The 27,156-nt window shown below is 43.2% G+C and overlaps 1 protein-coding gene across 1 annotated transcript in view; it reads right to left on the bottom strand.

Moving 5' to 3' along the window:
* The window catches only part of TRAPPC9 (trafficking protein particle complex subunit 9), a 242,591-nt gene that overhangs the window by 178,366 nt on the left and 37,069 nt on the right, over window positions 1–27,156 (bottom strand). Inside the window, exons 6-12 of the mRNA XM_053466161.1 lie at window positions 26,500–26,621; window positions 23,730–23,855; window positions 19,059–19,275; window positions 18,355–18,498; window positions 8,595–8,721; window positions 8,093–8,238; window positions 1,902–1,987 (exon numbers count right to left, since the gene is read on the bottom strand). Of these exons, the coding sequence (XP_053322136.1) occupies window positions 1,902–1,987; window positions 8,093–8,238; window positions 8,595–8,721; window positions 18,355–18,498; window positions 19,059–19,275; window positions 23,730–23,855; window positions 26,500–26,621 (968 nt within the window). The remainder of the gene's footprint in view (window positions 1–1,901; window positions 1,988–8,092; window positions 8,239–8,594; window positions 8,722–18,354; window positions 18,499–19,058; window positions 19,276–23,729; window positions 23,856–26,499; window positions 26,622–27,156) is intronic.

Below are 27,156 nucleotides of genomic sequence, written 5' to 3' on the forward strand. Positions count from 1 at the left end.
TCACCAGGCTGACTCTGATACATAAATATACCCTACATATGTTTAAGTGGCCACTGGCAGCACTGCAGATGAATGCGAGACCACACCAGGCATGAATCGGTTAAAAAGCCAAAGTTACACGGAAAAGTCAGATCACCCCACGGACTATAAATACCGCGGAACGCACAATAAACCGAAAATAGGAGCGAACGAGGACTCCGGCGACGTGGCCACAAAACCCGACCTCCCTGGTTGTTTCGGTCAGCGTGACATTCTGCCTGAAAACCGCTTCCACGCACCATAACACGCAATGACATTTATTACAGGCCTGTTACAGCCGTGACGCGAGTTTACCGGGGCCTTTCACAGATCCCAAAGCATGCGGCTGCCGGCAATAAAAGGAGGCGCGCTGGAAGACAACCCACGCCATGGGGCATTAGTGTAACTTCGTTACAGCTTCTCGGAATAGATCGGTTCAAGATAAAAAAAAATAATAATCAGTCCCGACCTCGTTTAATATCAACGGCCCCCGAGGGTTCCATATAAAGGAGCTCGGAGCCTCTGCTTACGCACCGCTCTGCACCGATCCTTACGACTAAAACAGCGCATCATCTGCCCTTTCTAACAAACCCCGCGGAGACGACGGGCAATAAAAACGAACAAAAATAAATAAATTGATGATTATTTCTTAAATGATAGTTTTTGATGGCTGGGAGCAACTTAACGCTGGGCTTTCTGCAGCGGTAACGTCTAGATAAGAAAGTTCTTAACATACGGATGAATTAATCTTAATTAATTAATAATTTCAATTAGCCTGTCCCTTTAAGAAATATCCATTTAAAGAAAAAAGTAAAATAAATAAAAGTGGTTCTCAAAAGCTTCAGGTAGATTAAACCCAAATTTTTTTATTACATTTTGTGTATATATATATCTTAATATACGCAATCACGTATATAATATATATATATTTTTTTTTTTTATTATTAGAGGAAATTAACATTTTCTCATTTACTTGTACAAAATTTAAGTAGTTTGGGTACTGTTACTATAATGGAGAACAAAACACTAAGTTTTATATCATATTGTTATAAAAATAACTTCAAACTAGTGTTTATAATGTTATTAAAGAATCTTATAATATGCATTTCTCGCAAAGGTTTGCAGATATTTCCAGCCAAGATAATTTCTTTAAATATTTGATATAACACGTAACATGTATGTAAGTTACTAAGTGCATATGATGTCAGGGCTGGCCCAAGGCATAATGCCGCCTCTACTCTTCCTCTGCCGTCTTCCCTATCCCCCCCCGTACTTACCTTACCTTTCAGCAGTCCTGCGGCGAGTCTCCCTGCTCGGTCTCGGTGCCGGCTTGTAATGCTGAGCGCCGGAAATGACGTCATCTTCTGGCGCTCAGCATTACAAGCCAGCACCGAGACCGAGCTAGAGGGCTCGCAGAGGAGAGAGAGAGAGGGGCTCTCGTCCGCTTTATATAAGAAAAAAAAAAAAAAGTGCTGCCTGGAGCAATTGCCCCACTCAGCTCCAGGGCCGGCCCTGGATGTATTATTATTTGATTGATATACACTATGATATCCCACAGTGCTATACAATGGATACTGTTACTGTCCAGTAACTCGGAACGGTTCAGTTGGATCTTGCGCTCGGTAACACTTTGCAGCCGGACCGCTTCATGGGTTGTCTGTCTATTTTTTTTGTCCACGCTGCTAGGTGAAGGTTTCTGAATCAGGGTAAAAACCCGGAGTGCGGAGCGGCGAGGGTTTCTGAATCAGGGTAAAAACCCGGAGTGCGGAGCGGCGAGGGTTTCTGAACCAGGGTAAAAACCCGGAGTGCGGAGCGGCTGGGTTAGCTATGAAGTTGGAGCAGTCCCTTAAAAGGCCAATGTTCTAGAGGTTTTATCCACTTACCATAGTCTCCACTCGCAGCTCAAAGGGCATGGGATTATAGACCATCAGCTGAACCTCGCAGACATCGCCCTGCACCCACTGGAAATCTGCGAAGACACAAAAACAGGACTTTAACCAGGGGACAAGACATTTGGGATCAAAGCTTACAAAGTTATACCTTTAACATACATTTATAACCACCTCTGCTGGGAGGCTGCTCCACCATCTCAGTAAAGTAAAACTCCTTTACATTAATCACCTGCTCAATAACTCACAAAGCTTCCCAAACGTTCCATCCAAAAGACACCGGCAAGCGACTCTCTGGTATATTAAAAAGGTTGCGGGCGATCGATGGAAGTCGGCCGGAAGCGCCGAGGGGTATATAATCCGTCACGGGAACTTCGCCGGCTCGAATCACTGCGATGCCCTTACTAATTATTAATTAATATGGCAGCCAAAACGGACGCGTGATTGACTGATGACCAAAAGCCCGTGGAATTCATTCAATTATTGATTTTTTTTCTCTATGTTACATCAGAGAATCAGAGTAAAGGATTCGGAAATAGAATCGTCACACAACGAGGTCGTATAACGTTTGCTTCCGAAACCTCCAAGGTCCCCTCGACGTTACGAGGACGTGAATTAAAACCTGGCTGGACGCGATGCTCGCGAAACTTCATCTCGTGGGGTAAAAAAAAAAATACAAAATTCCATTTTTAATGGAAAGAAATGACGTGTAACCGGGGAAATATGAAACAATGGAGAGAATATATTTAAGGGATGCGGCGTGACCACAAGGAGTGATTTACCGCGGGCTGCGGAACCCACTGGAGGGTTATTTTCATGAAAAAAAGGTTATTTTCCATTCCTTATTCTTTCCTGAATGACAGAAGAACACAGAGCGAGAAAGGACATGGTTTATAGCTTGGAAATATTCGTTAATGGGGAATTCATTCATTCCTTAAAAGTGGATAGAACTGCTTTTCTGCACTTATACAACGTGCGGGTTCAACCGTATACAGCTGTATACAGTAATATACCCCCCAGCGCTGTATACAGTAATATCAACCCCCAGCACTGTATACAGTAATATAACCCCCCCAGAGCTGTATACAGTAATATAACCCCCCCAGAGCTGTATACAGTAATATAATCCCCCAACGCTGTATACAGTAATATAACCCCCAGCGCTGTATACAGTAATATAACCCCCCCAGAGCTGTATACAGTAATATAACCCCCAGCACTGTATACAGTAATATAACCCCCAGCGCTGTATACAGTAATATAACCCCCCCAGCGCTGTATACAGTAATATAACCCCCCCAGCGCTGTATACAGTAATATAACCCCCAGCGCTGTATACAGTAATATAACCCCCCCAGCGCTGTATACAGTAATATAACCCCCAGCGCTGTATACAGTAATATAACCCCCAGCGCTGTATACAGTAATATAACCCCCAGTGCTGTATACAGTAATATAACCCCCCCAGCACTGCATACAGTAATATAACCACCCCAGCGCTGTATACAGTAATATAACCCCCAGCACTGTATACAGTAATATAACCCACCCCAGCACTGTATACACTAATATAACCCCCAGCGCTGTATACACTAATATAACCCACCCCAGCACTGTATACAGTAATATAACCCCCAGCGCTGTATACAGTAATATAACCCCCCCAGCGCTGTATACAGTAATATAACCCCCAGCGCTGTATACAGTAATATAACCCCCAGCGCTGTATACAGTAATATAACCCCCAGCGCTGTATACAGTAATATAACCCCCAGCGCTGTATACAGTAATATAACCCCCAGCGCTGTATACAGTAATATAACCCCCCAGCACTGTATACAGTAATATAACCCCCTGTACTGTATACAGTAATATAACCCCCCAGCGCTGCATACAGTAATATAACCCCCCAGCGCTGCATACAGTAATATAACCCCCCAGCACTGTATACAGTAATATAACCCCCAGCGCTGTATACAGTAATATAACCCCCCAGCGCTGTATACAGTAATATAACCCCCAGCGCTGTATACAGTAATATAACCCCCAACGCTGTATACAGTAATATAACCCCCCAGCGCTGTATACAGTAATATAACCCCCAGCGCTGTATACAGTAATATAACCCCCAACGCTGTATACAGTAATATAACCCCCCAGCGCTGTATACAGTAATATAACCCCCAGCGCTGTATACAGTAATATAACCCCCCAGCGCTGTATACAGTAATATAACCCCCAGCGCTGTATACCGTAATATAACCCCCAGCGCTGTATACAGTAATATAACACCCAACGCTGTATACAGTAATATAACACCCAACGCTGTATACAGTAATATAACCCCCCAGCGCTGTATACAGTAATATAACCCCCAGCGCTGTATACAGTAATATAACCCCCAACGCTGTATACAGTAATATAACCCCCAGCGCTGTATACAGTAATATAACCCCCAGCGCTGTATACAGTAATATAACCCCCCAGCGCTGTATACAGTAATATAACCCCCCAGCGCTGTATACAGTAATATAACCCCCCAGCGCTGTATACCGTAATATAACCCCCAGCGCTGTATACAGTAATATAACACCCAACGCTGTATACAGTAATATAACCCCCCAGCGCTGTATACAGTAATATAACCCCCCAGCGCTGTATACAGTAATATAACACCCAACGCTGTATACAGTAATATAACCCCCCAGCGCTGTATACAGTAATATAACCCCCCAGCGCTGTATACAGTAATATAACCCCCAGCGCTGTATACAGTAAACTCCCTTTATCTGCAGACCTGGAGCCGCCGTTGCTGTCAGTCATGTGATATTTTGGATGACTTTCCCGGCTCAATCACCACACTGAGCGGCTGCTTTATGGCGATGCTAATGAAGTCCGTCCTCCATAGACTTTAATCAGTCAGTGTCCGACTGGGTAATTAAGACTGAGCTATTCTATGGTTTACCATAGGCAATATAAAAAAAGAGGAAGCTAAAAATCGCCAAAATTTAGTAAAAGGCGATAAATAAGCGAGGGCTAGAAATTGGAATTGGCAACATTTATTATTTCATTGTTTAAGAACTTTCTTTCATTTCCTCTCTTTGACCTTTAACCCCCCCCCGATCTATCATTTATTGAAAGCCGTTTTCTTAACCGCACTTTATTCTGTAATATCTCCATTTTTTATTATTTTTTGACGTCTTTCAACTTACATCACAGAGGACAACATCCATCAAAAGGAAAGAGGGTGTCACAGGCACCGGAGAGGTGTTAATGACGGAATCCTGATTATTCCCAGAGGAACCTTGAAAAATCCAAGAACTTTGCACACAACTTTGTACAGCTGTTACGGGAAGGGGTCAGTGGGCAAGAATCTTGTGGGTCTGTCCTGAGGCCAAAATCACAGGGGCCTTCCTTCAATATTAAATTAAATATTCTTTTCTTTAAAAAATGTTTACTCTAAGTTTAATTAAATATTAAATTGATAAGACAGCAGCGTTCTTAATGTTTAATAAAGGTCTGTCATTTTATTCTTCCCTTTGACAGTCTAATCATAAAACACAGAACCTTCTAAAAAGATTTTTTTGGTTACTATGTTAACAACCTATCAGCACCTGCTTTTCTATCATGTGACATTTAAGTATAGCACCCCCCCAAAAAAATTAACGGGAATTTTTTTTTACATCAATAAAAAATGATTTCTAAAAAAAAAAAGGTTTGGCCATCCGGCAGTGTGAGCGATGCTTCTAAATGCTGAGTTTAGTTACATAATCAAGCTATTAAGTCGGCTCCAGTGCTATCCCAATAAATGACACCCTCCCCCGCTCGGCCCTCGTGTGTGGAAAGCACGTTTTATCTCATTTTCTTCCAATAAACTCCCTTTATCTGCACACTTGGAGCCGCCGGTGCTGTCAGTCATTTGATATTTTGGGTGACTTTTTCCGGCTCAAACACTACACTGAGCTGATGCTTTATGGCGATGATAATGAAGTCCGTTCCTCCATAGGCTTTCGTTAGTCATAGTGTCCAACTGGGTGATTGAGACCGAGTCATTCTATTGTTTCTCGCAGGTAGTATGATTTCCGCAGCTCCTCTTCTGGAGGGTCTGACAAAACTAGAACTGCCAGACTAAAAGGACCGGATATAATAGGTAGAGAGGGCTCGGCTCGCAGGCTTACAATCTATTTTCATAAGCTCGGATTTTTAACTCGCCTGTTTCTTTTTTTCCCCCTTCTTAACATATCTTAAAGGCTGAAAAAACCAATCAACAGATAATCGCAACAAGATCGCTGGCTGGCGAGGCTTCATCGTATTTTCCTGCCGGAATAAATCACCTGGCGTTCCAGGAAGGCGTTTCACCTGCAGAAATAATGACATCTGACAGGAATAATGACCGAACACGGAGCTCGGCGAGCGAGCGGAATATAATAACCGCCGGGATTTCAACCGTACCCTGCGGCGGCTGAAAATTGCCCCCTTTATTTCAAGGCGCCGAAGGCGATTGCATTATTTATCTGCTGCGAGGTTTATGTTTTAACTTCCTAGAAAGAGCTATTTATACTCGGCAATCGCGGCAGATCTATGAAAAGCCCCCCGTTCCAGGGTCACACTTACGGAGCTGAGCGCTATTGATCGGGTGTTCCGTCCTTAATGAAAGCAGTAATAGAGGGAATACGTTCGGCGGGTACTGTGTATCTTCCGTACAGCTCTAATTGTCATCGTGTCATTAAAGCGAAGCGCAAAAGTAACGGTTTCATTAAAGGAGATTATCTCCATCGCAGGCTCACCCGCCGGACACATTTGCCACGTTAAAGGGACACTTCAGCCGCCGTACGCACTTTAATTCTGTGACAGCTGATCTGTAGAACACTCGCCCCGTGTATAATCTGCACCCCCCGGAGTCATTCATCAGTGATCACATAGCAACTTATTCGTTTAAAAGCTGTTAAAAAATGAAATCTGTATTGGTAAATAAAATATTGGTAACCAATCACTTGTAAGTGAACGTTTAGGCCGATTAACGAATCCGATCAATAATCAGCGACCTAAACTGTTGCTAATCAGCTACCTGATAGTAATCGCTTATGTAAAAAAAAAATGTAAAAATAATAATAAAGTATGCATTTTTGTGACTAATGTATTTTTCTTTTTTTTACCTTATAACCGTGATGTATGGGCTAAAGACACAAGCGTTGAAACCGCGATCATAATGAAGGGGTTAACACTGCACAGTCGCTCTCCGGAGCTATTATGCAGCATCATTTTTTTTATTCAGGATTCCTGAATAGTGGGTAAAATGAGTGTATTATACTCAATATTTAAGGGTACTAAAGTAAGCTAAATATTGTTTCATTACAATTCTAGTTTTCTGATAACACAATGTTTTTCACAGCCATACTTATATCTTGTGCTTTGTTATTGTCCAATCTACTAAATAAACCCAGTAATTCCTAATCCTGCTGCTTTACGGTAAAACAAAAAAATGAATGTTTCAGTTAAGGACTCTCTGACTAATGGAAGTCTATGGAGGAAAGACTTCATTAGCATTGCCATAAAGCATCAGCTCAGTGTGGTGTTTGAGGAGGTAAAGTCACCCAAAATATCACCTGACTGACAGCAAGGGCAGCTCCAGGTCTGCAGATAAAGGGAGTTTATTGGAAAATAAAAGTAATCTTCATTGCCTGACAGTACTACTTTACATCTGGTGCTCATTTGATGAGTTGGTAAGGGAGCAGGGCTGCTTCTGATCTCTTGGCTCCATGCAGAAGCTCTGGCAGGTTTGAATGATTTGTGCTACAGAGCCGTGATGACTTCTGTAACACGGCAGTAACCGCTCGGCAACGGCAGATGAAAAGAGCGGCGACGTGGAAGACTCAACAGGCCTCGTTTAACAGAGGAGCGTTAATCTAGCCTGAAAAGTGCTGGAAATCAGGTCACATCACCCTCTGCAAAGAGTCCGATTACCGGCACACGAGTTTAAATTAGATTAGCCTACAAAGCTGCGATAAAAGGCGGTCAGACCGGACACCTCCATGGATACTTTGACCAATGCCGATCTCCTGGACATCAAACATGAACTAGGTCTGTACGATTGAGCATTTTATTAAAGGGTTAAAATTAGGAGCGCCTTGGGGGTCAGAAGCGAAAGAGATTTGATCAGCCCCGCGAGGAGCGGAGTCTCTCACCTATTTTCTTGTTCTTCTCCTCGCCCCGGCTGTGGGCGATGATGGGCGAGTAGATGAAGGGACTCTTGGTGGACAGCTTCTGACCCAGTAGGTTTTTGATTTTCTGCGGCCTCAGGATGACGGGGAGGTTCAGAAGCTTCACAGACCTGATCGCGGGAAGGAAAAGGTTTATTCGGGGTCCGACGACCTACCCCCTCACCCACACAACGTCCTTCTACACACAGTTACAACGTAACAAATCCGGTAGCACCAGGAATCCTCCCTACGGCAACACCTGGAGAAGCTTACACTAAAAACCCATTTCGTCCGGTTCCACTGAGCCGAGCGGCCGCTCCGTAAGCGGGACTCGGATCCGATGCTGACCCTGACGGGGTTTATTAATATTATTATTATTATTATTATTATTGAGGAAACCAGGTTTTTAGGAAATGTAAATGATAAAAAAATGTTTATTTAGAGGAATTGTCGACCGGTCTGCCGGCGGGTTCTATGATTACCTCACCTCACAATGGGTAGTTTGGTGAAGGGGACGGGGGGTAACGTCAGGCCCTCGGGTAGCACAATGCACTCCATGTTCCCCGGGCACTTTGAGGTGTAGCTTTCCAGGCTCTGCGCCACGTCTTTCTTCTCTGAAAAAAAAGAAAGATCGGTAAATAAAACAAAGGCTGCCTAAGCCAATCAACACCGATCAGCAACTTAACAACAGTGGAGAGATAACTTAATGGTGAGGAATAATCCTGCAGATCTGTAGAAAAGGAAGTGAAGGGTGTCTGCAGGTAAGGTGGGTCTCTAATATATTTATTTTGCTTATTTTTAACCTCCACGCAGGTTCATTTAGTGCGTAGATCTGGAAAAATAGACAAAAAAGTCATTATGTAGAAGAAGAAAAAAAAAGAAAAGACTAAAGCAAAGCGACGGGATTCATTCATCATCCAATGTCTGAGGATTAATAACACCTAAAAATAAGAATTACATTTGGACGACAGTCAAAGGACATCGCTGAAGGGCATCTCCTGAAACCTAATGGAGGCGACGGATTTAGAAGACGGGGCACGAAGCCGGACGCATCATGTGACGGGACGCTGACGACGCGGCCTAACTGCAAGAAATAGGCATAGAGTGTTCGCCGTAGAAGGAGCCGATCCGGACGATGCCTTTACTGGCTAAACTGGAGCATAAAGGATTGGGAGCTGTCCCAGATAGTCTCCAAAGCTTGCAATCCACTGCCAATAAAGGCAAAAAAGTCTGCACACGTACGGGCTCATTGATGGGTTTAAGGACAAGCCGTTGTCCTTAAGGGGTTAAAGAAAGATCCCGGGTGGGGGTTACATTTTAGTGGAACAGCAGCTTTAAGAGGCTGTCATGCCCACCGCCCGGTCTCAGCACTCATCCTCGGCGGCCGCCATTAGCAAATTAACGGGTTAAACGCACAAAAAAACGATTCTCCGCTAGTGGCTGAACGGGATAATATTTACAAAAACATAGAAATCAGACAAATATATTAAATTACGCTATTTTATGCTTTGACGCCAAAATTTGTGCAAAAAAAAAAAAAACCTGAAAAACACAAAACCACAGCGCCATTTCTCCCAGCGACTTAAAGCAGTTTTGGCTCAGCGGCTTCCCTTTAGACAATGTTTTGTCCTTTTAGCGAGCGGCAGAGAGAGAAGCGATTCTCCCGGCCTGAGCTCACATTTCACGCGCTCCACGCAGCATCCGACGGAGACACAGCGGCTACCAGAAATAAAGAAAACCAGAAAATAACGTTCCCTTCACGAAAAAAAGCAAATAACCGAACGGGCGGCGCGTCCGAAACTGCTACATTTTCTTCCTATAGGGCACCGACACTGAACATATAGACTGTATATATGTGTATGTATGTATGTATGTATATAAACTCACACACACAGTATCTCCCAAAAGCGAGTCCACCCTCACATGTTGGTAAATATGTTATTATTTATTATATTATTATATCGGTTCATGTGATAACGCTGAAGAAATGATCTCTGTTACAATGTAACGCAGTGAGTGTACGGCCTGTATAACAGAGTAACTTTACTGCCCCCTCAAATATAACTCAACACACGGCCATTAACCCCTCAAATATACCCCAACACAGCCATTAACCCCTCAATATAACCCAACACACAGCCATTAACCCCTCAAATATAACCCAACACACAGCCATTAACCTCTCAAATATAACTCAACACACAGCCGTTAACCCCTCAAATATACCCCAACACACAGCCATTAACCCCTCAAATATACCCCAACACACAGCCATTAACCCCTCAAATATACCCAACACACAGCCATTAACCCCTCAAATATAACACACAGCCATTAACCCCTCAAATATACCCCAACACACAGCCATTAACCCCTCAATATAACCCAACACACCGCCATTAACCCCTCAATATAACCCAACACACGGCCATTAACCCCTCAATATAACCCAACACACCGCCATTAACCCCTCCAATATAACCCAACACACCGCCATTAACCCCTCAAATATAACCCAACACAGCCATTAACCCCTCAAATATAACCCAACACAGCCATTAACCCCTCAAATATAACCCAACACAGCCATTAACCCCTCCAATATAACCCAACACACAGCCATTAACCCCTCAAATATACCCCAACACACAGCCATTAACCCCTCAAATATAACTCAACACACAGCCGTTAACCCCTCAAATATACCCCAACACACAGCCATTAACCCCTCAAATATACCCCAACACACAGCCATTAACCCCTCAAATATAACTCAACACACAGCCATTAACCCCTCAAATATACCCCAACACACAGCCATTAACCCCTCAAATATAACACACAGCCATTAACCCCTCAAATATACCCCAACACACAGCCATTAACCCCTCAATATAACCCAACACACCGCCATTAACCCCTCAATATAACCCAACACACGGCCATTAACCCCTCAATATAACCCAACACACCGCCATTAACCCCTCCAATATAACCCAACACACAGCCATTAACCCCTCAAATATAACCCAACACAGCCATTAACCCCTCAAATATAACCCAACACAGCCATTAACCCCTCCAATATAACCCAACACACAGCCATTAACCCCTCCAATATAACCCAACACACGGCCATTAACCCCCTCAAATATAATCCAACACACAGCCATTAACCCCTCAAATATACCCCAACACACAGCCATTAACCCCTCAAATATAACCCAACACACAGCCATTAACCCCTCCAATATAACCCAACACAGAGCCATTAACCCCTCAAATATAACCCAACACAGCCATTAACCCCTCAAATATAAGCCAACACAGCCATTAACCCCTCAAATATAACCCAACACACATCCATTAACCCTTCAAATATAACCCAACACACAGCCATTAACCCCTCAATATAATCCAACACACAGCCATTACTGTCTAAACCTCGGCAACAAAAGTGAGTCCCCCCCCCACGTGGAAATGTCCAAACTGGGCCCAATTAGCCATTTACCCTCCCCGGTGTCACATGACTCGTTAGTGTTACAAGGTCTCAGGTGTCCTGAGGGGACACGGACTCTCCTTTCTGGCAGCCGGTGGACGTCTGCGTGATGCGCGTAGACAACCTCCACTGCCGGCACTTCCGCCGGGGCTTCTATGGTGGAGCACCGGCGTGGCATAACTTTCCAGTGCTCCATCATAGAAGCCCCGGCGGAAGTGCCGGCAGTGGGGGTTGTCTACGCGCATCACGCAGACGTTCGCCGGCCGGCCCCCATAGACACCAGGGGGTCTGGGGGTGCAGAGGGGTATATCTATAAGTAAGGTGCATTATAAATTAAGGGGGGACCTTAAAATGGCTATTGGTTTTCTGTTTGTATATAACATATGCTGACAAACCGATAGATACCAAAAATGTTAAAATACATGTATTCCAGTTCATTAGATAAAATACTGTTTTACTATTCCACTTATGGGTGTTTTTTCTTCAAAAATAATTTCTTTAAAATAGCACCAAACTTTAAGGGTGCGGCCAGTAATTGAGCCAATGCGGGGATATATACACGTATAAACACACACACATATACACACACACATATATATATATATATATATATATATATATATATATATATATATATATATATATATATATATATATATATATATATATATATATATATATATATATATACACAGTATGTATGTATATTTCTATTGAATGCTCCACTTATCTCCCACCCTGTCAGTAAAGTAAATCTTCCTTCCATTCCATCCCAGCCTCCGACTCTCTTGTGTTAGATTGCGGCCTCTTGTTCAGTGTTTAAATGTTTCTATCATCCCGTCTCTCACTCCTTTCCTCCAAGCCGAGCATTAAGCCCTCCAGCTACGCAGCAGTTTAGTAGCAATAAGATGGAATATTTTATATTTCCCTGACAGGCGCCCTTTAAACGGGTTTCCGTATAATAAAAGAGCAACGGATCGTGACTTATTCCATTACAGGAGGAGCGCAGGTAGGGCTGCTGCTTCTCTGCCGACAGAAACAAGGAGACATTTATTGCTGACGGGACTAAATATGTGGAAACGCGCCACGGCCAGACGTGAACGGCTACAACGTGTCCAGCTCAGAGGAGAAACATCTACATAAACTACTATATATACTGTATATACTACTTTATAAACTACGGTATACTTCAAATTAGGAGAAAAACCAGCACTGTATACAGGAATATAACCCCTAGCGCTGTATACAGTAATATAACCCCCCCAGCGCTCTATATAGTTATATAACCCCCCCAGCGCTCTATATAGTTATATAACCCCCCCAGCGCTCTATACAGTAATATAACCCCCCCCAGCGCTCTATATAGTAATAACCCCCCAGCGCTGTATACAGGAATATAACCCCTAGCGCTGTATACAGTAATATAACCCCCCCAGCGCTCTATACAGTAATATAACCCTCCCCAGCGTTATATACAGTAATATAACCCCCCAGGGCTCTATACAGTAATATAACCGTCCCCAGCGCTGTATACAGTAATATAACCCCCCCAGCGCTCTATACAGTAATATAACCCCAGCGCTGTATACAGCAATATAACCCCAGCGCTGTATACAGTAATATAACCCCCCCCCAGCGCTCTATATAGTAATAACCCCCCCCAGCGCTGTATACAGGAATATAACCCCTAGCGCTGTATACAGTAATATAAACCCCCCCCAGCGCTCTATATAGTAATATAACCCCCCCAGCGCTCTATACAGTAATATAACCCTCCCCAGCGCTGTATACAGTAATATAACCCCCCCAGCGCTGTATACAGTAATATAACCCCAGCACTGTATACAGTAATATAACCCCCCAGCGCTGTATACAGTAATAACCCCCAGCACTTTATACAGTAATATAACCCTCCCCAGCGCTGTATACAGTAATATAACCCCCCAGCGCTGTATACAGTAATATAACCCTCCCCAGCGCTGTATACAGTAATATAACCCCCCCAGCGCTGTATACAGTAATATAACCCCCCCCAGCGCTCTATACAGTAATATAACAACCCCCCCAGCACTGTATACAGTATTATAACAACCCCCCCAGCGCTGTATAAAGTAATATTACAACCCCCCCAGCGCTGTATAAAGTAATATTACAACCCCCCAGCGCTGTATACAGTAATATAACAACCCCCCCAGCACTGTATACAGTATTATAACAACCCCCCCAGCGCTGTATAAAGTAATATTACAACCCCCCCAGCGCTGTATACAGTAATAAAGAACAAACTCCACACTGAGCTGATGCTTTATGGCAATGCTAATGAAGTCTGTTCATCCATAGGACTTTCATTAGTCAGAGTGTCATGGTGAGTGATTAAGACTGAGGCATTCTATTGTTCCCCACAGGCAGTACGATAAGGAGTCGGGCGCTCATACAAACGGCTAATATGCAGCTGTCTGAAAACATTATATTATGGGGCAAAAACTACAACTGGGGTAAAAAATTTGAAAACATTTTTAATCTGAATGAATGAAATGAATTAGTAGGAATTCTCTTTGAAGTATAAGCAGCTTCCACCTATTTCTAAATATAACAGGTTTTTGGGAACGAGGTGGAGAAGACACATCCGTGAAGTCAGAAGGTTACAGCCTATTAACTCCTTGTAGCCGTGCCGCGGTAATTAAGAGGTTAATACGCAGCATGCCCCTTCGCTTAATGCTTTTTAAGGTTGATCAGCTTGCGAGGAATCGTTTCATTTCCGCACGCACGTTAACGGGCCGCGATCCCGCCGTTGTACCGGGCTGGAGATTAACGATCCTGTCTCTGTGCCGTTTCACACCATAAAGTACACAGAGCGTCACCGCGAGCCGCCGTCGCCGGGGGAAACTGTTGTTCAGGCACTCGGAGAAAAGATATTATTATTCTTGGTGATCGGGGGTCGCTGCAAACGCCTTATTACTAGATACCAAATTATCCAAAACTAACTGCAATTAAAAAAAGGGAATTCTGTAAAAAAAACAATTACGTTTTTCGTGATAAATTCCGTGGGTGGAAAACGTCACAGAAACACAGAATCTGCCAGCAGATCGGCCCCATTCGGCCCCCGTCTAGTCGCCCGTTTCTCCTGCTGTAAAGACTCAAACCTTAATCAGGCCTTGGTCTCGTCTTAGATTCGGGAGCCATACGTCTATCCCATTTTTTACTAGATTGTAAGCTCGCAAGAGCAGGGCCCTCTTCTCCTCAGTTTCTGTGAGTCCGTCTGCATTATTCTGGTCTCTTGGAGTTCTTCCGCAAAAAGGTGGCGCCACGGAGCACATGCTGGGGACAGCCTCTGCCACAGTCCTCCAATAGGGGGAGAGGGTGTGTGCGGAAGAACCTGTTTATTGGATACCAGGGAGAAGCGGGCGAAGAAAGGAGACAGAAGAACATGAAGAGGCAGAAGAAGAAGGTGCTGCAGAAAAGGAAACGGGGCGTGGAAGAGGTTAGCGGAGGAAGGTAGGGAGACACTGAGCGAGAGGGTGAGAGAACGAGAGAGAGAGCGAATGACAGTGTGTGAGAGAGCGTGAATGAGTGTGTGAGAGAGAGTGAATGAGTGTGTGAGAGTAAATGTGAATGAGTGTGTGAGAGAGTGAGTTTAAGAGAATGTAAGAGAGCGCGAAAGAAAAAATGAGTGTGAGAGAGAGGAAATGAGTGTGTGAGAGAGAGGAAATGAGTGTGAGAGAGAGAGAGAGAGGAAATGAGTGTGAGAGAGGAAATTAGTGTGGGAGAGAGCGACAAAAGCAAAAACAGCGGTCGTTTTTATAAGGGTCGTATTATATTCTGGCCTTTTTTCCCCCATTAAGATCCCAAAGTTTGAGGGGGGTTTCTTATAATGTGAAGCTTTATCGATTCATGTATCTTAACCCTTTCAGTGCCAACCACACAAGGACAGCAAAGGCCAACCACTAACCCAATATGTGGTGCCAAAAAATGAAATCCTGTATAACAACGGGGCCAATAGTCAACCTTCTCGTTACCACCCCACCCCGCTGGCGGAAATGCATCTTAACGCATATGGTAGCTGCGCTGTCCCTTTACTTTTTTGTGATGTCTCCCTGTTAAAGGAGCTCAAGCCATCCGTATTGCTGGCTTTCTTCTCGGTACAGCTTTACAATATTCTAGCAGCATCTCATCCGGGGGCCGCTCCTCCGCGTGGGGGAGAGGTTGTCTATGCGTGGCGCCTCCTTTTCGCGGAGGTATTCCAAGAGGCCAGAATTTTGAGTGGGAGTCAGTAAATCAGAATGAGCGGATTTCGTGGGCCACGGATCAGAAGATATACAACGAATAAAACTGATAGCAGATTGGCAGAATTCCAAACAATTTAATTAAGAAAACGTCAGCTAAGCAGCGCTTACCCTTCCTCGGAGAGTTAATGTCGCGGGTTAATTTTCATTTAATTACGCTCCCTATTCGAACAATTAAAAGCTCTCCCAGCGAAGAGCTCGTGAGTATTAGTGGATATCTGGGTCGCAAACATTAAGACTTAAATCCCATCGCGTCCTGCGTGGCCGCTACTGCGGGCGCTCGCTACACAAATTAACCGCTGATTAGCAAACGGCAACCGGTCGCTTTCAAGTGCTCCACGAGAATGTGAGCAGCACTCAAAGGGTTAACAGGTTAGAGAAATGCGTGTAAAAGAGGAAGAGCCCCGTGCTATGAATTATTTAGCATTTATGTCTAGTCTTTTTACCTATAAACTTGCGTATTATTTAAGATATTTCGTTTAACCCCTTCACGACAAAGCCCATACATGTACAAGGCATTGTCATTAATAGGTTAAAGGTCAACCAGTTGTCCTTTAGGGGTTAAAAGCAAAGGACTGAAATCTGTGGCTAAATGTGGTAGGGAAAGCATTATCTGATCAACTCCCTGCCTTTCTCCTCTCCCAGCCTGCCTGAACCAATCAGCAACAACAAGCAGCTTCACAACAGGGGAGACATATATATATATTATATATTAAAGTTTATATATAATATATATATATATATATATATATATAATATATATATATATATATATATATAATATATAAATATATATAATATATAAATATAATATATATATATATATATATATACACATATACATACACACGCACACATACACACTTTATATAAACTTTTATAACGTCCAATAAAGTGGCAGCGGGGGGGATTAGGGAGGACTCTTGTGACTTCTGAAAGTTCAATGTAAGGAAGTTAGGGGTGGTAGGTAAGTGGAGCAGCCTCCCGGCAGAAGCGGTAGAGTATACAGTGAAGGTATTAAACATGCATGGGATAGACATACGGCTCCCAATCTAAGATGAGACCAACGACTGATTAAGGTTTGAGAAACGGGCGACCAGACGGGGGCCGGATGGGGCCGATCTGCCAGCCAGTGCCGTGTTTCTCTCTTTAATTGAGTGCGAGGGATTGGTGATTTCATTAAGCCCGACACAGCCATAGCATGCATTGGGGAGATGTGTGCCGCTTGAGCGGTTTAATTTCATGCGCCATTCACTCCAAGCATCTTAATCGGCCCACAAAACAAAACCGGAGCAAATACTCTCTCTAACGGGAGCCCAAATAAATTCCCATCCCTGATAACCCAGAGCCGGCCAATCGCTGGATTCTCTCGTCACTCCCGAAACCGCGGACTGGGGAGGGAGAGTATTTCCCAGTAACATGAGTTTCCCAGGCATGATTCATTAAGCTCTACCACTTCTGATGGGAGGCTGTACCACCTTCACTGGAAAGTAAAAGTATATCTGTAGGTGAGACAGGATGTTTTTGTTGTCCCTTTAACTGTTTCTGTCTGTTTTGCAAATGCATGGGGGCGTTCTTCGGAATCGGAGGATTCGGCACAATTGAGACACACATACATCATATGCATCAAAGTGGAACGTTGCAAATATCTTTAAAAATATATATATATATTTATCAAAAAAGCATCATCAACAGAACAACGAAATCTCCAAGTGCCAGGGATGGCTACCCAACCCAAACGGTTAATACAGATATACCCAACAACCTGTAAAGCGATCCAATTGACTCGGAGTCTCTAGGCAGAGTCCTGCTTCAGGGTCTCCGGGTCAGTTTCTTCTTTCTCCAGGCAAGGAGAGAGGTGTTTGGCCACACCCACTTCCCAGCTGCATGGCTAACCCCACCCCCTGGGGAAACCACGCCCCCAAGAAGAGGGAGCGCTCCAGTAGCCCCCTGCTATAATCATATCATTAGATGTGAAAGGAGGTAACGCTTTGCTGCCGTGAGCTGCACCATTTTTTCAACAAAAAAATAAATAATCTAGAATTAAAGGTTTTGTTCCTCCTAATCTGCTAAATTTAACACATTTGGAGCTAAATAAAGCAAATAAAGAACTAAATCTCCAATATAATTAAAAGAATAACAAAGGGAAAATAGCATAGAAAATATCTCCCAGTAAAACTTTTAATTGCTAAAAATGCTACTTTGTTCATTATTACACTATGCAGCACTGTGAGTGATAGGAGTGATTTCTCATTTTTAGCCAGTTACGTTTTATTGAGGAAAGAATAAAATTATTTCTTTTCTTTTTTTTTTTTTTGTAGAACGGCATTTTATTGAAACCGAAATTAGTACATTTGTGGTAAGGAAACGGTTAAACCCAAATTGCCGGTTACCAGAATTTTTTTCTAGGAAAAAAAATGGAATCTTCCGGCCATATAATGAGAAGTGTCATTTTTTTTGCTTACCTTGATCAGACAGGAAGTCCAGCATGACCTGCAGAAGGAAGGACAGGTGGCGGACGCACAGCGCCGGGTTCCCCATCCTCCGGGACGCGTACACCAGCTCATGAAGCAAACGCATCTGGACAGCAGCCCACCCCTTGTGAGCCCCTTAAAAAAGAATAAGATAAAAAATATTAAATATGCTACCTGCCATTTAGCACTAAAACACAATATTTAAGGGCAGATCGGCCCCATTCGGCCCCCGTCTAGTCTGCCGTTTCTCCCGCTGTAAAGACTCAAACCATAATCAGTCGTTGATCTCGTCTTAGATTCAGGAGCCGTATGTCTATCCCATGCATGTTTAATACCCTCCCTGCACCAATTGGGGAGATCAGGGATCGTGTCGTGCACCCTACGGAATCCTGCATCGCGCACAGGTGGAGTGTGGCCGTATGATGTCATACCATGATGCTCAGCATAGAGGACGGGGTCAGCAGGAGGTAAGCGCTTGCGTCAGACTTAGGGCAGCGCTGAGCTGAAATACACCAATGCCTTTACTGGCCAGCTGAATACCATTAGATTGTAAGCTTCTAGGGCTAGTTTTTCTCAGGAACGTATAAAATCTCACCTTTACCAATAATTAATAATCAGTAAAGGGGGGGCCCTTTGTGAATGTATCTGTCCTTTTTTTTGCCGGACCCCCAGCTACGTTCCGGCTGACACGTTACCTTTGCTGAAGTCCTTCGGGTCGAGAGACAGGCTGTACCCCGGCAGCGTTTCCAGTAACAGTTTGTAACACGCTTTCCACCCCGGCTCCGGGATACTGGGGGCCACGCACTGCATCGCCGCCACGCGCTTGAAGAACGCCGACTTGCGATGGAAGCCAATGAGCTCATAGAGCTCGGAGAGGACGCTGTACCGCTGGATCTTCTCCTCCTCCGACAGCTAGAAACAAGACAAAAAAACATAGTTTAATGCATTAAACCTGCTAATAAAATAAGAGAACTGGCGTAAAAAAAAGCAAGTAAATATTACGGCCAGCGGCACGGGGCTCGCGCTCTGCCCGCTGCGCAGTTTTGGGGAATCCGGCTCTGATTGTCACATCTTATCTTCCTGTTTCTAGGATCTGAATAATTATTCCTCCCCGTTAAGTTACTTTTCCTTCCTGCAGCAGCGCTGCTCAAACGGCCAGTTAATACAAAAAAAATAATAATATATACCAAAAAACAAAAAAAATAAATATAATAAAAAAAATTATATAATAAATAAAAACAATATAATAAATTATAAATATAATAAATCACTAAAAATAACAACCATACAAAATATAACAAAAACAATATAATAAATGACAAAAAATAATAATATACAAAATAAATATAAAAAAAAAAAATAATAATAATAATAATAAATCAGAAAAAAATAATTAATTTTTTTATTAATATGGCACTGGCTGCAACAGCACAGAACTCTACTGATCTTACAGCTCCCTGGGTCAGTCAGGGGGAGATCAGACGAGCAGCAATCTGGGAAAGTAGCCTAAAAATCAGGACTCTCCTTTCAAAATCTGGGAGACTTGGGAGGTATGTTACAAATGGATGCGATGCTGTATCAGGAACAGTTACCGGCAGATGATTCTTTTGTTGTGAAAGTATGAAGAAGACTGAGCACGCTACCGACGGGCAGGTCACGGAACTCCACCAAATTTAATCCAACAGGATTATGGACGATTAAAAGGGGGGGGGTTCAGAAAAACGGCGTTCATCGAAATATCAAAAAATACCAAAGACTGGGAATATTTTATGCAAATTTGGATTAACAAGATCAAAAAGAAACAAATCTACAGAAAAAATGCAATACTGGGAAAAACTTAGTTACATCACAAAAAAGGGGGGGGCAATTTTGTGATTGTTCACTAAATGATAAATTAGTTGATGCCCATTACAGAAAAAAAAATTTCAGGCTGCTCGGCGCAGTTACTGCGACAATAAGAAGCGAGCAGCGCTCCCTGCGCTGGCATTAATAATTTAAAGGCTGCGGTTCCATTCAGGCATCGCTCGCAGAGAATCCTCCGTAGCGATCTCTTGGAGCACCGCGGTACAATAAATCTCCTGTACAGGGGTCAAGCACTCCGGATTGCTGATCCCAAGAGCGTGCACTTCGCTGATCCGTACATCAGCCGGGGGGATCGGTTTTCTTTCAGTGAAATTGAAGCTTATGAAAGGGTTAACCATGCGGAGGGTGGGAGAAGGTCCTAAGGCATCTCGCAAAAAAACACGTAAAAGCAAATCTTACAATACCAGCCACAGACGCCATTCCCAGCACAGCCTCTTTGCCCCAAAGCAAGAATCAAAGCCCAGGGCCACCGATTCTAACAGAGCTACAGAATCTGCGGGCGCTATATATTATATGTAATATATAATATATATAATATATATATATATATATATATATATATATATATATATATATATAAGCGTAATAGAAGGGAGTGCAGAACATCCTGCATCTTAAGGGCTAATAAACCGCAGAAGTGTTTTCAGTTGCAATGGCTTTTGCGTCACATGACAACAACGTGTTCCCAGCAAAAATTATGAACGAGGCCTTCTTCCAACATGCAAAAAAGAAGAAAGTATAACCCTAAGGAGAAGCTGCAGCTTGAGGGCTGCAGAAGAACTCCCCATTCTGTACTCCTTAGAACCCTGAAGCAGGCAATCAGCAGCAAGAAAGCGCGCTCTTTACATGCATGTCCGCTACAACTGCCCGGAGCGGTCACGAGCAACCGCGAAAGCGGACTGCCAGTGAGTATGTCAGCCAAACACTGCTAATAGCTGGGGCAGGGAAATAGGCATATGCATATGGAGGGGGATTCCGCATCATGGACCCTATGGAAATTTAAAGGGACCTTTCAGCTTCCATGTGCATTAAAGTATATGTGATGTATTTACATGATACCATGAGATCTTTCACGAACACGAGCAGAAAGAGTGCTCAGCAAACAAATATTTGGGTAGAAAACATAGCAGATAATGGAAATATCCATGCAGGAGTTTACATTCGACGCGGGGGACAGGCGGGTAACATATTTCTAAACAGCAATTCCTAACAGCCTACTTCTACCAAACTTCTACAGCAAACTCAAAAACAAGAGACCCAGAATTCATATTAAAAGGGCATTTGGGGCTATTTATTACACACCATACACAGCTTCTGCCACTACGGTGCTACTCTACTGCCACCTAGTGACCCAAAGAGATTATAACAGCTACAAGAAACAGCAAATCACTTTAGAAAGAAAAAAACGGCAACAAAATGTATTAAATCCGACCTAAAATATACGAAACATACAGCAGAAAAATATATACAGATCTTCTTGTTTTGGCGGCTTCAAATATTCAGGTAGAAAGAAGACGGTCCTTTTGCATAGCAACAAATACAAGTGATGGTGTCATTCCATTAGTTGCTATGGCGATAATCACTTTTTCCACAGTAGACAAGAACCACCTTGCGTACATAAGCCCCGTTAATGTAAAGATCAATGTAACAGATTTTAATGACTTGTATGGATTTGTACTCTCAGGTTGAAATTGTCCCTTTTTCATTTAAAAAAAAAGTGTGTTTTTTTTTATGATGTTGATTACAATGTAACGCTTGTTATAAAGAATAAACATTCAGTCTGATACAGGGCTTTGCCGACCTGCGTTTAAATCCGAGCCAGAAGCACTTTATTAATGAGTTAATGTTGAAATAGCTTTGGGAATTAAACTAAAAACTTCCACGTTTGCCACAGAATATAAGTTTTAAAGGGAACCGGGCGCCTTAATGGTGTTTACAGAGGACGAAAAAAGCTTCTATATTTTTGGCCATGGGCCCCTTTAAAAACAGATATTTAGGCAAATTAACGATTAAAGGACATAATGAATTTGCATAAGGGGTCACAACACGGAGAGTGAATTGCTGTAAAGTTATTGTAACCCTCGATCTATACATTTCCTTGTTACCCTCGATCTATACATTTCCTTGTTACCCTCGATCTATACATTTCCTTGTAACCCTCGATCTATACATTTCCTTGTAACCCTCGATCTATACACTTCCTTGTAACCCTCGATCTATACACTTCCTTGTTACCCTCGATCTATACATTTCCTTGTTACCCTCGATCTATACATTTCCTTGTTACCCTCGATCTATACATTTCCTTTAACCCAGACAGTGTTAGATGGTAATTACAATGGCAGGGAAACTTTCCACTTTAAAACCCATCCATAAACTAACGTTTAAGTAAAGCTGCTGCGTCCCTAAGTATCCAAACTCATTTTCCATAACCGATTAACAAGAAGAAAGAAATGTTTGTTTTCCGGTGCCCCCTATGTAAAAAATAATATTTAAAGAATGACCACCACCCCTATAGAATTACTGAAATAGAACATTATGTGCTCGGCGAGGCTTTATCTTCATTTTACCCACGGCTCTGCGCCTCTCTGACATGTTGGCTTATTATGTTACATTTCACCAGGGGAGATACTCTTGATTTGCTGAATAATCTGCATTTTCTAAAGTCCCCTGCAGGATTTAAAGTAACATTCTGGATCGCAGAGCCCCCCCTTTATATTCCATTGGGGGTTGTCATTGTGATTTTGTGCTGAAGACAAGAAAACGCAGACCGTAAACTCTGAGCCGCGTGGCCTGTGCCTCGGTGATCTCAGCGGGAACGCAGTGCTCAGTGCGGGTCTTGAAATAAGAGTTATGAAAATCATTTAAAAAAAACCTGGGTATTGTATTTGAAAATGAATACAAAAAATTGCGCTTTCTATGCATGCGCCGAGATCTTTCATATACATTAGGAGTGTCTGTAATGCCAGGACATATGTTGTGTATATACAATATATATCTATCTATCTATGCATATACACTATATGGACAAAAGTATTGGGACACATGACCTTTACACCAACAGTTCACAAACCCTTTAAACAACACTTAATAAAAAGCATCTGATTGTTTTCTGTATATTGGTGACATATAACTCCCAACATGAATTATTTAAAGCGTTGCAACCTAGAATAAACCCGAGCTGCCCTCTCCCTGATTGGCCGAGCACATAATAGCTTTTTTAAATCATTTGAATAGAGCCACGTTAGCCCAAGATAAAATAAGAGTTTTTAGAAGAGGATACCTTTAATTGGGCCGACATAGAACAAGAGGCAAAGTTAACCCCTTCACGCCATAAAGTGACAGTCATCGGCTAATTAACTGCCCTTTCTCTACCACTCATCTCTGTGCAGTAAGATAAAGCCTTGCTACGTATTCCGCAGAAAAGCCCAAACTTTAAAAGATAAAAAGAAGAAGCTAGCGTAGGAGTTAATGTAATGTTATAGACGTTGCCCCGCACTGACCTGGCGCAGGTTGATGTACACCACGTTCTGCAGGAACTCGGACGCCTCCATGCTCCTTTTCTGTATGGCGAGCACTCGGACGGCTTTCACGCAGGCCTCCAGCTCCACGACGCCGGCAGCCTTGGACTGGAGAAGGGAAGAACATCCGTGTGACATAAACTTTACAAAGATAAACGAATGGATTCTCAAAGGAAAAACGCAGACGGTTAAGGACCGCAGAAAGCTGGTTTTCCTTCCTTGTTGTAACCTACAACAAGAGAACAACTGTATACCCATATTATAGTGTGTAAATGTGTGTGTGTGTTAGTGTGTAAACGTGTGTGTATGTTAGTGTGTAAACATGTGTGTGTGTTAGTGTGTAAACGTGTGTATGTTAGTGTGTAAACGTGTGTGTATGTTAGTGTGTAAACGTGTGTGTATGTCCGGTTATGTTAGTTTGTAAACGTGTGTGTGTGTGTGTGTGTCTGGTTATGTTAGTGTGTAAACGTGTGTGTGTGTGTCTGGTTATGTTAGTGTGTAAACGTGTGTGTATGTTAGTGTGTAAACGTGTGTGTGTGTGTCTGGTTATGTTAGTGTGTAAACGTGTGTGTATGTTAGTGTGTAAACGTGTGTGTGTGTGTGTGTCCGGTTATGGTAGTTTGTAAATGTGTGTATCCGGGTATGTTAGTGTGTAAACGTGTGTGTGTGGTTATGTTAGTGTGTAAACGTGTGTGTGTGTCTGGTTATGTTAGTGTGTAAACGTGTGTGTGTGTGTGTGTGTCCGTCCGGGTATGTTAGTGTGTAAACGTGTGTGTGTGTGTGTGTGTGTCTGGGTATGTTAGTGTGTAAACGTGTGTGTGTGTGTGTGTCTGGGTATGTTAGTGTGTAAACGTGTGTGTGTGTGTCTGGGTACGTTAGGGCGTAAACATGTGTGTGTGTGTCCGAGGATTTTAGAGTGTTAACGTGTCTATCTGGGTATGTTAGTGTTTGTGTAGGTAGGTAAGCGTGTGAACATGTGTCTTTGGTTATGTTAGTGTGCGTGTGTGTTAGTGTGTGTCTTTGGGTATGTAAGGATGAGCGTCCGGGTACGTTAACGTTGTGCCTCTTGGTATGTTAGCGATAGTGTGTGTGTGTGTGTCTAGTTGTGTTGGTGTGAGTCTCTGGGTGTATCTGTTAGTGTGACTGTCTGGATGTGTGTTAGCGTGAGCGCCCCTGCTGTGATCAGGAGCTGGAATTGCTGCTTTAATACTGATAGTTTCCACAAGGACTATTATAAGAACCATTTGATTCCCACCACAAGTGAGTCGCAATCCACCGTGTACGATGTCCAGTGAAAGGGTTACTATTTACAGTCTGCGGGTCAGACCAACTCTCTGTTCATAGAGTTTTATAGGGGTGACTTTCCCGTCTCAAGCACCACACTGGGCTAATGCTTTATGGCGATGCTAATGAAGTCCGTTCCTCCATAGACTTTCATTAGTCAGGGGGTCCTGCTCGGTGATTAAGACTGAGCCATTCTATTGTTCCCCACAGGCAGTATGATAAGGAGTCGGTGGGTTTAGTAGATTGGGGGTCAGATAACAGAGCGAGAATCATACAAACGGCTGATATGCAGCTGCCTGAAAACATTATGGGGCAATATTTGTAAAAACTTATTTTTTATCTGTTGCCAGACATAAAAAATTCTGAACATCACTGAAAATTGGTATTTTTTTCAGCTAACGATTTGTATAATACTAACTCGTGATTGCAACAACCTAACTGCAAGTGCACAACGATATAAAAAAAGCGTTTTGACAGCTAGATATTTTATTCCCGTGCGATTAAATAGGGAAGCTGCTAAGCCGATGCGTCTCGGAATTTATGATGTTTCTCCCCGAGTAAAAACCGCGAGCCAAAAATCAATTAATAACCCAACGCCTCTTCGCTGAGATGCATGACAGCCGTTTAATGTTCAATCTTACATCTCCCGAGCCGGCCGAAGCAAAAACGGATCTTTAATGACTCGTCTATGCAGCGACGGTCAATAACAGCACAGACGAGGGTCTGCTGGAGAGAATTCTGCTGCTGCATGCCTCCCAACTGCCCCGCTTTGCGGCGGCCAGTCCCGATTTTGCCACTCCATCCCGCTTTTCGGGGCGAAGGTAGAGCTCGGCAGGGCAAGCGGGATTCGGGAGAACCCCCCCCCCCAGAGCAACATACAGGGAAAGAAATAATTAACTGAATCCCTCTCTGTTACTATGTTTAATGCTTGTAATAGATCGTAAGCTCACAAGAGCAGAGCCCTCTCATCCTGCTCTACCTGTATGTTATAACGTGCGTTCATTTTTTTGGATTTTTAAATTGTCTGATAACTATTATCATTGCCCGGTACTGTAACATATAAATTAATGCAATGCAATGCTTGGTAATGATGTCATGCACTGGCGCATGATGTCATGCATTGGCATTTAAAGCGGAGCTGTCCCTTTCCCCAAATCTTACGCTCTCAGGGTAACTTTCACTAAATTAACCTCCATGCATTAGCAGCGACGGGAGCAGTCGCTTTAACTTCCTACTCTAGAGATCTGCAAGACAATCGAATCTATTTCTTACCCCTTCTCTGCTTAACGGTAGATGGGAGAGATAACTTGTGATAATGGGGAGGAATCACGCAGATCCAGAGAACGGGAGGTTATAAGGTAAGCTTCTAATGTGTCACTTATTGTAATCTGTAAACACCATTACACGGGTTTATTTAGCGAAATAAAACATCCGTGTTCTGACTCGGTGTAATTCATTTGATCCATACCTTCCCATAGTAGGAGATGGCTTCTTTGTACTTTTCTATGATGTCATCGGGGCTCAAGCAGTTCTTGGCGCGGCCAATTTCGGTGCTGGCATCCATATTTATGCCGTTAGTAGACAGAGCGCCTAGTGGGGGAAAAAGAACTAATTTATTTTGGGACTGAAAGAAATTTACCCAACCGGTCAAAGGTTTGGGGTCAATGAGCTGCTTTCATGGAAAACAAGGACATTTCTGGCTGTAATATAATTACAAAAGGGTTTCTAACCATCAATTATCCTTTTAAACTTAAACTTGGATCAGCGAACACAACGTGCCATTGGAAGACAGGAGTGATGGGAGTGATAAAGGGCCATTGGAACACAGGAGTGATGGGAGTGATAAAGGGCCATAGGAACACAGGAGTGATGGGAGTGATAAAGGGCCGTTGGAACACAGGAGTGATGGGAGTGATAAAGGGCCATTGGAACACAGGAGTGATGGGAGTGATAAAGGGCCATTGGAGCACAGGAGTGATGGGAGTGATAAAGGGCCCTTGGAGCACAGGAGTGATGGGAGTGATAAAGGGCCGTTGGAACACAGGAGTGATGGGAGTGATAAAGGGCCCTTGGAACACAGGAGTGATGGGAGGGATAAGAGCTCAGGGAGCTCAGGGAGCTCTGC

Source organism: Spea bombifrons, chromosome 5, assembly GCF_027358695.1.
Source record: "Spea bombifrons isolate aSpeBom1 chromosome 5, aSpeBom1.2.pri, whole genome shotgun sequence".
Lineage (NCBI taxonomy): Eukaryota > Metazoa > Chordata > Amphibia > Anura > Pelobatidae > Spea > Spea bombifrons.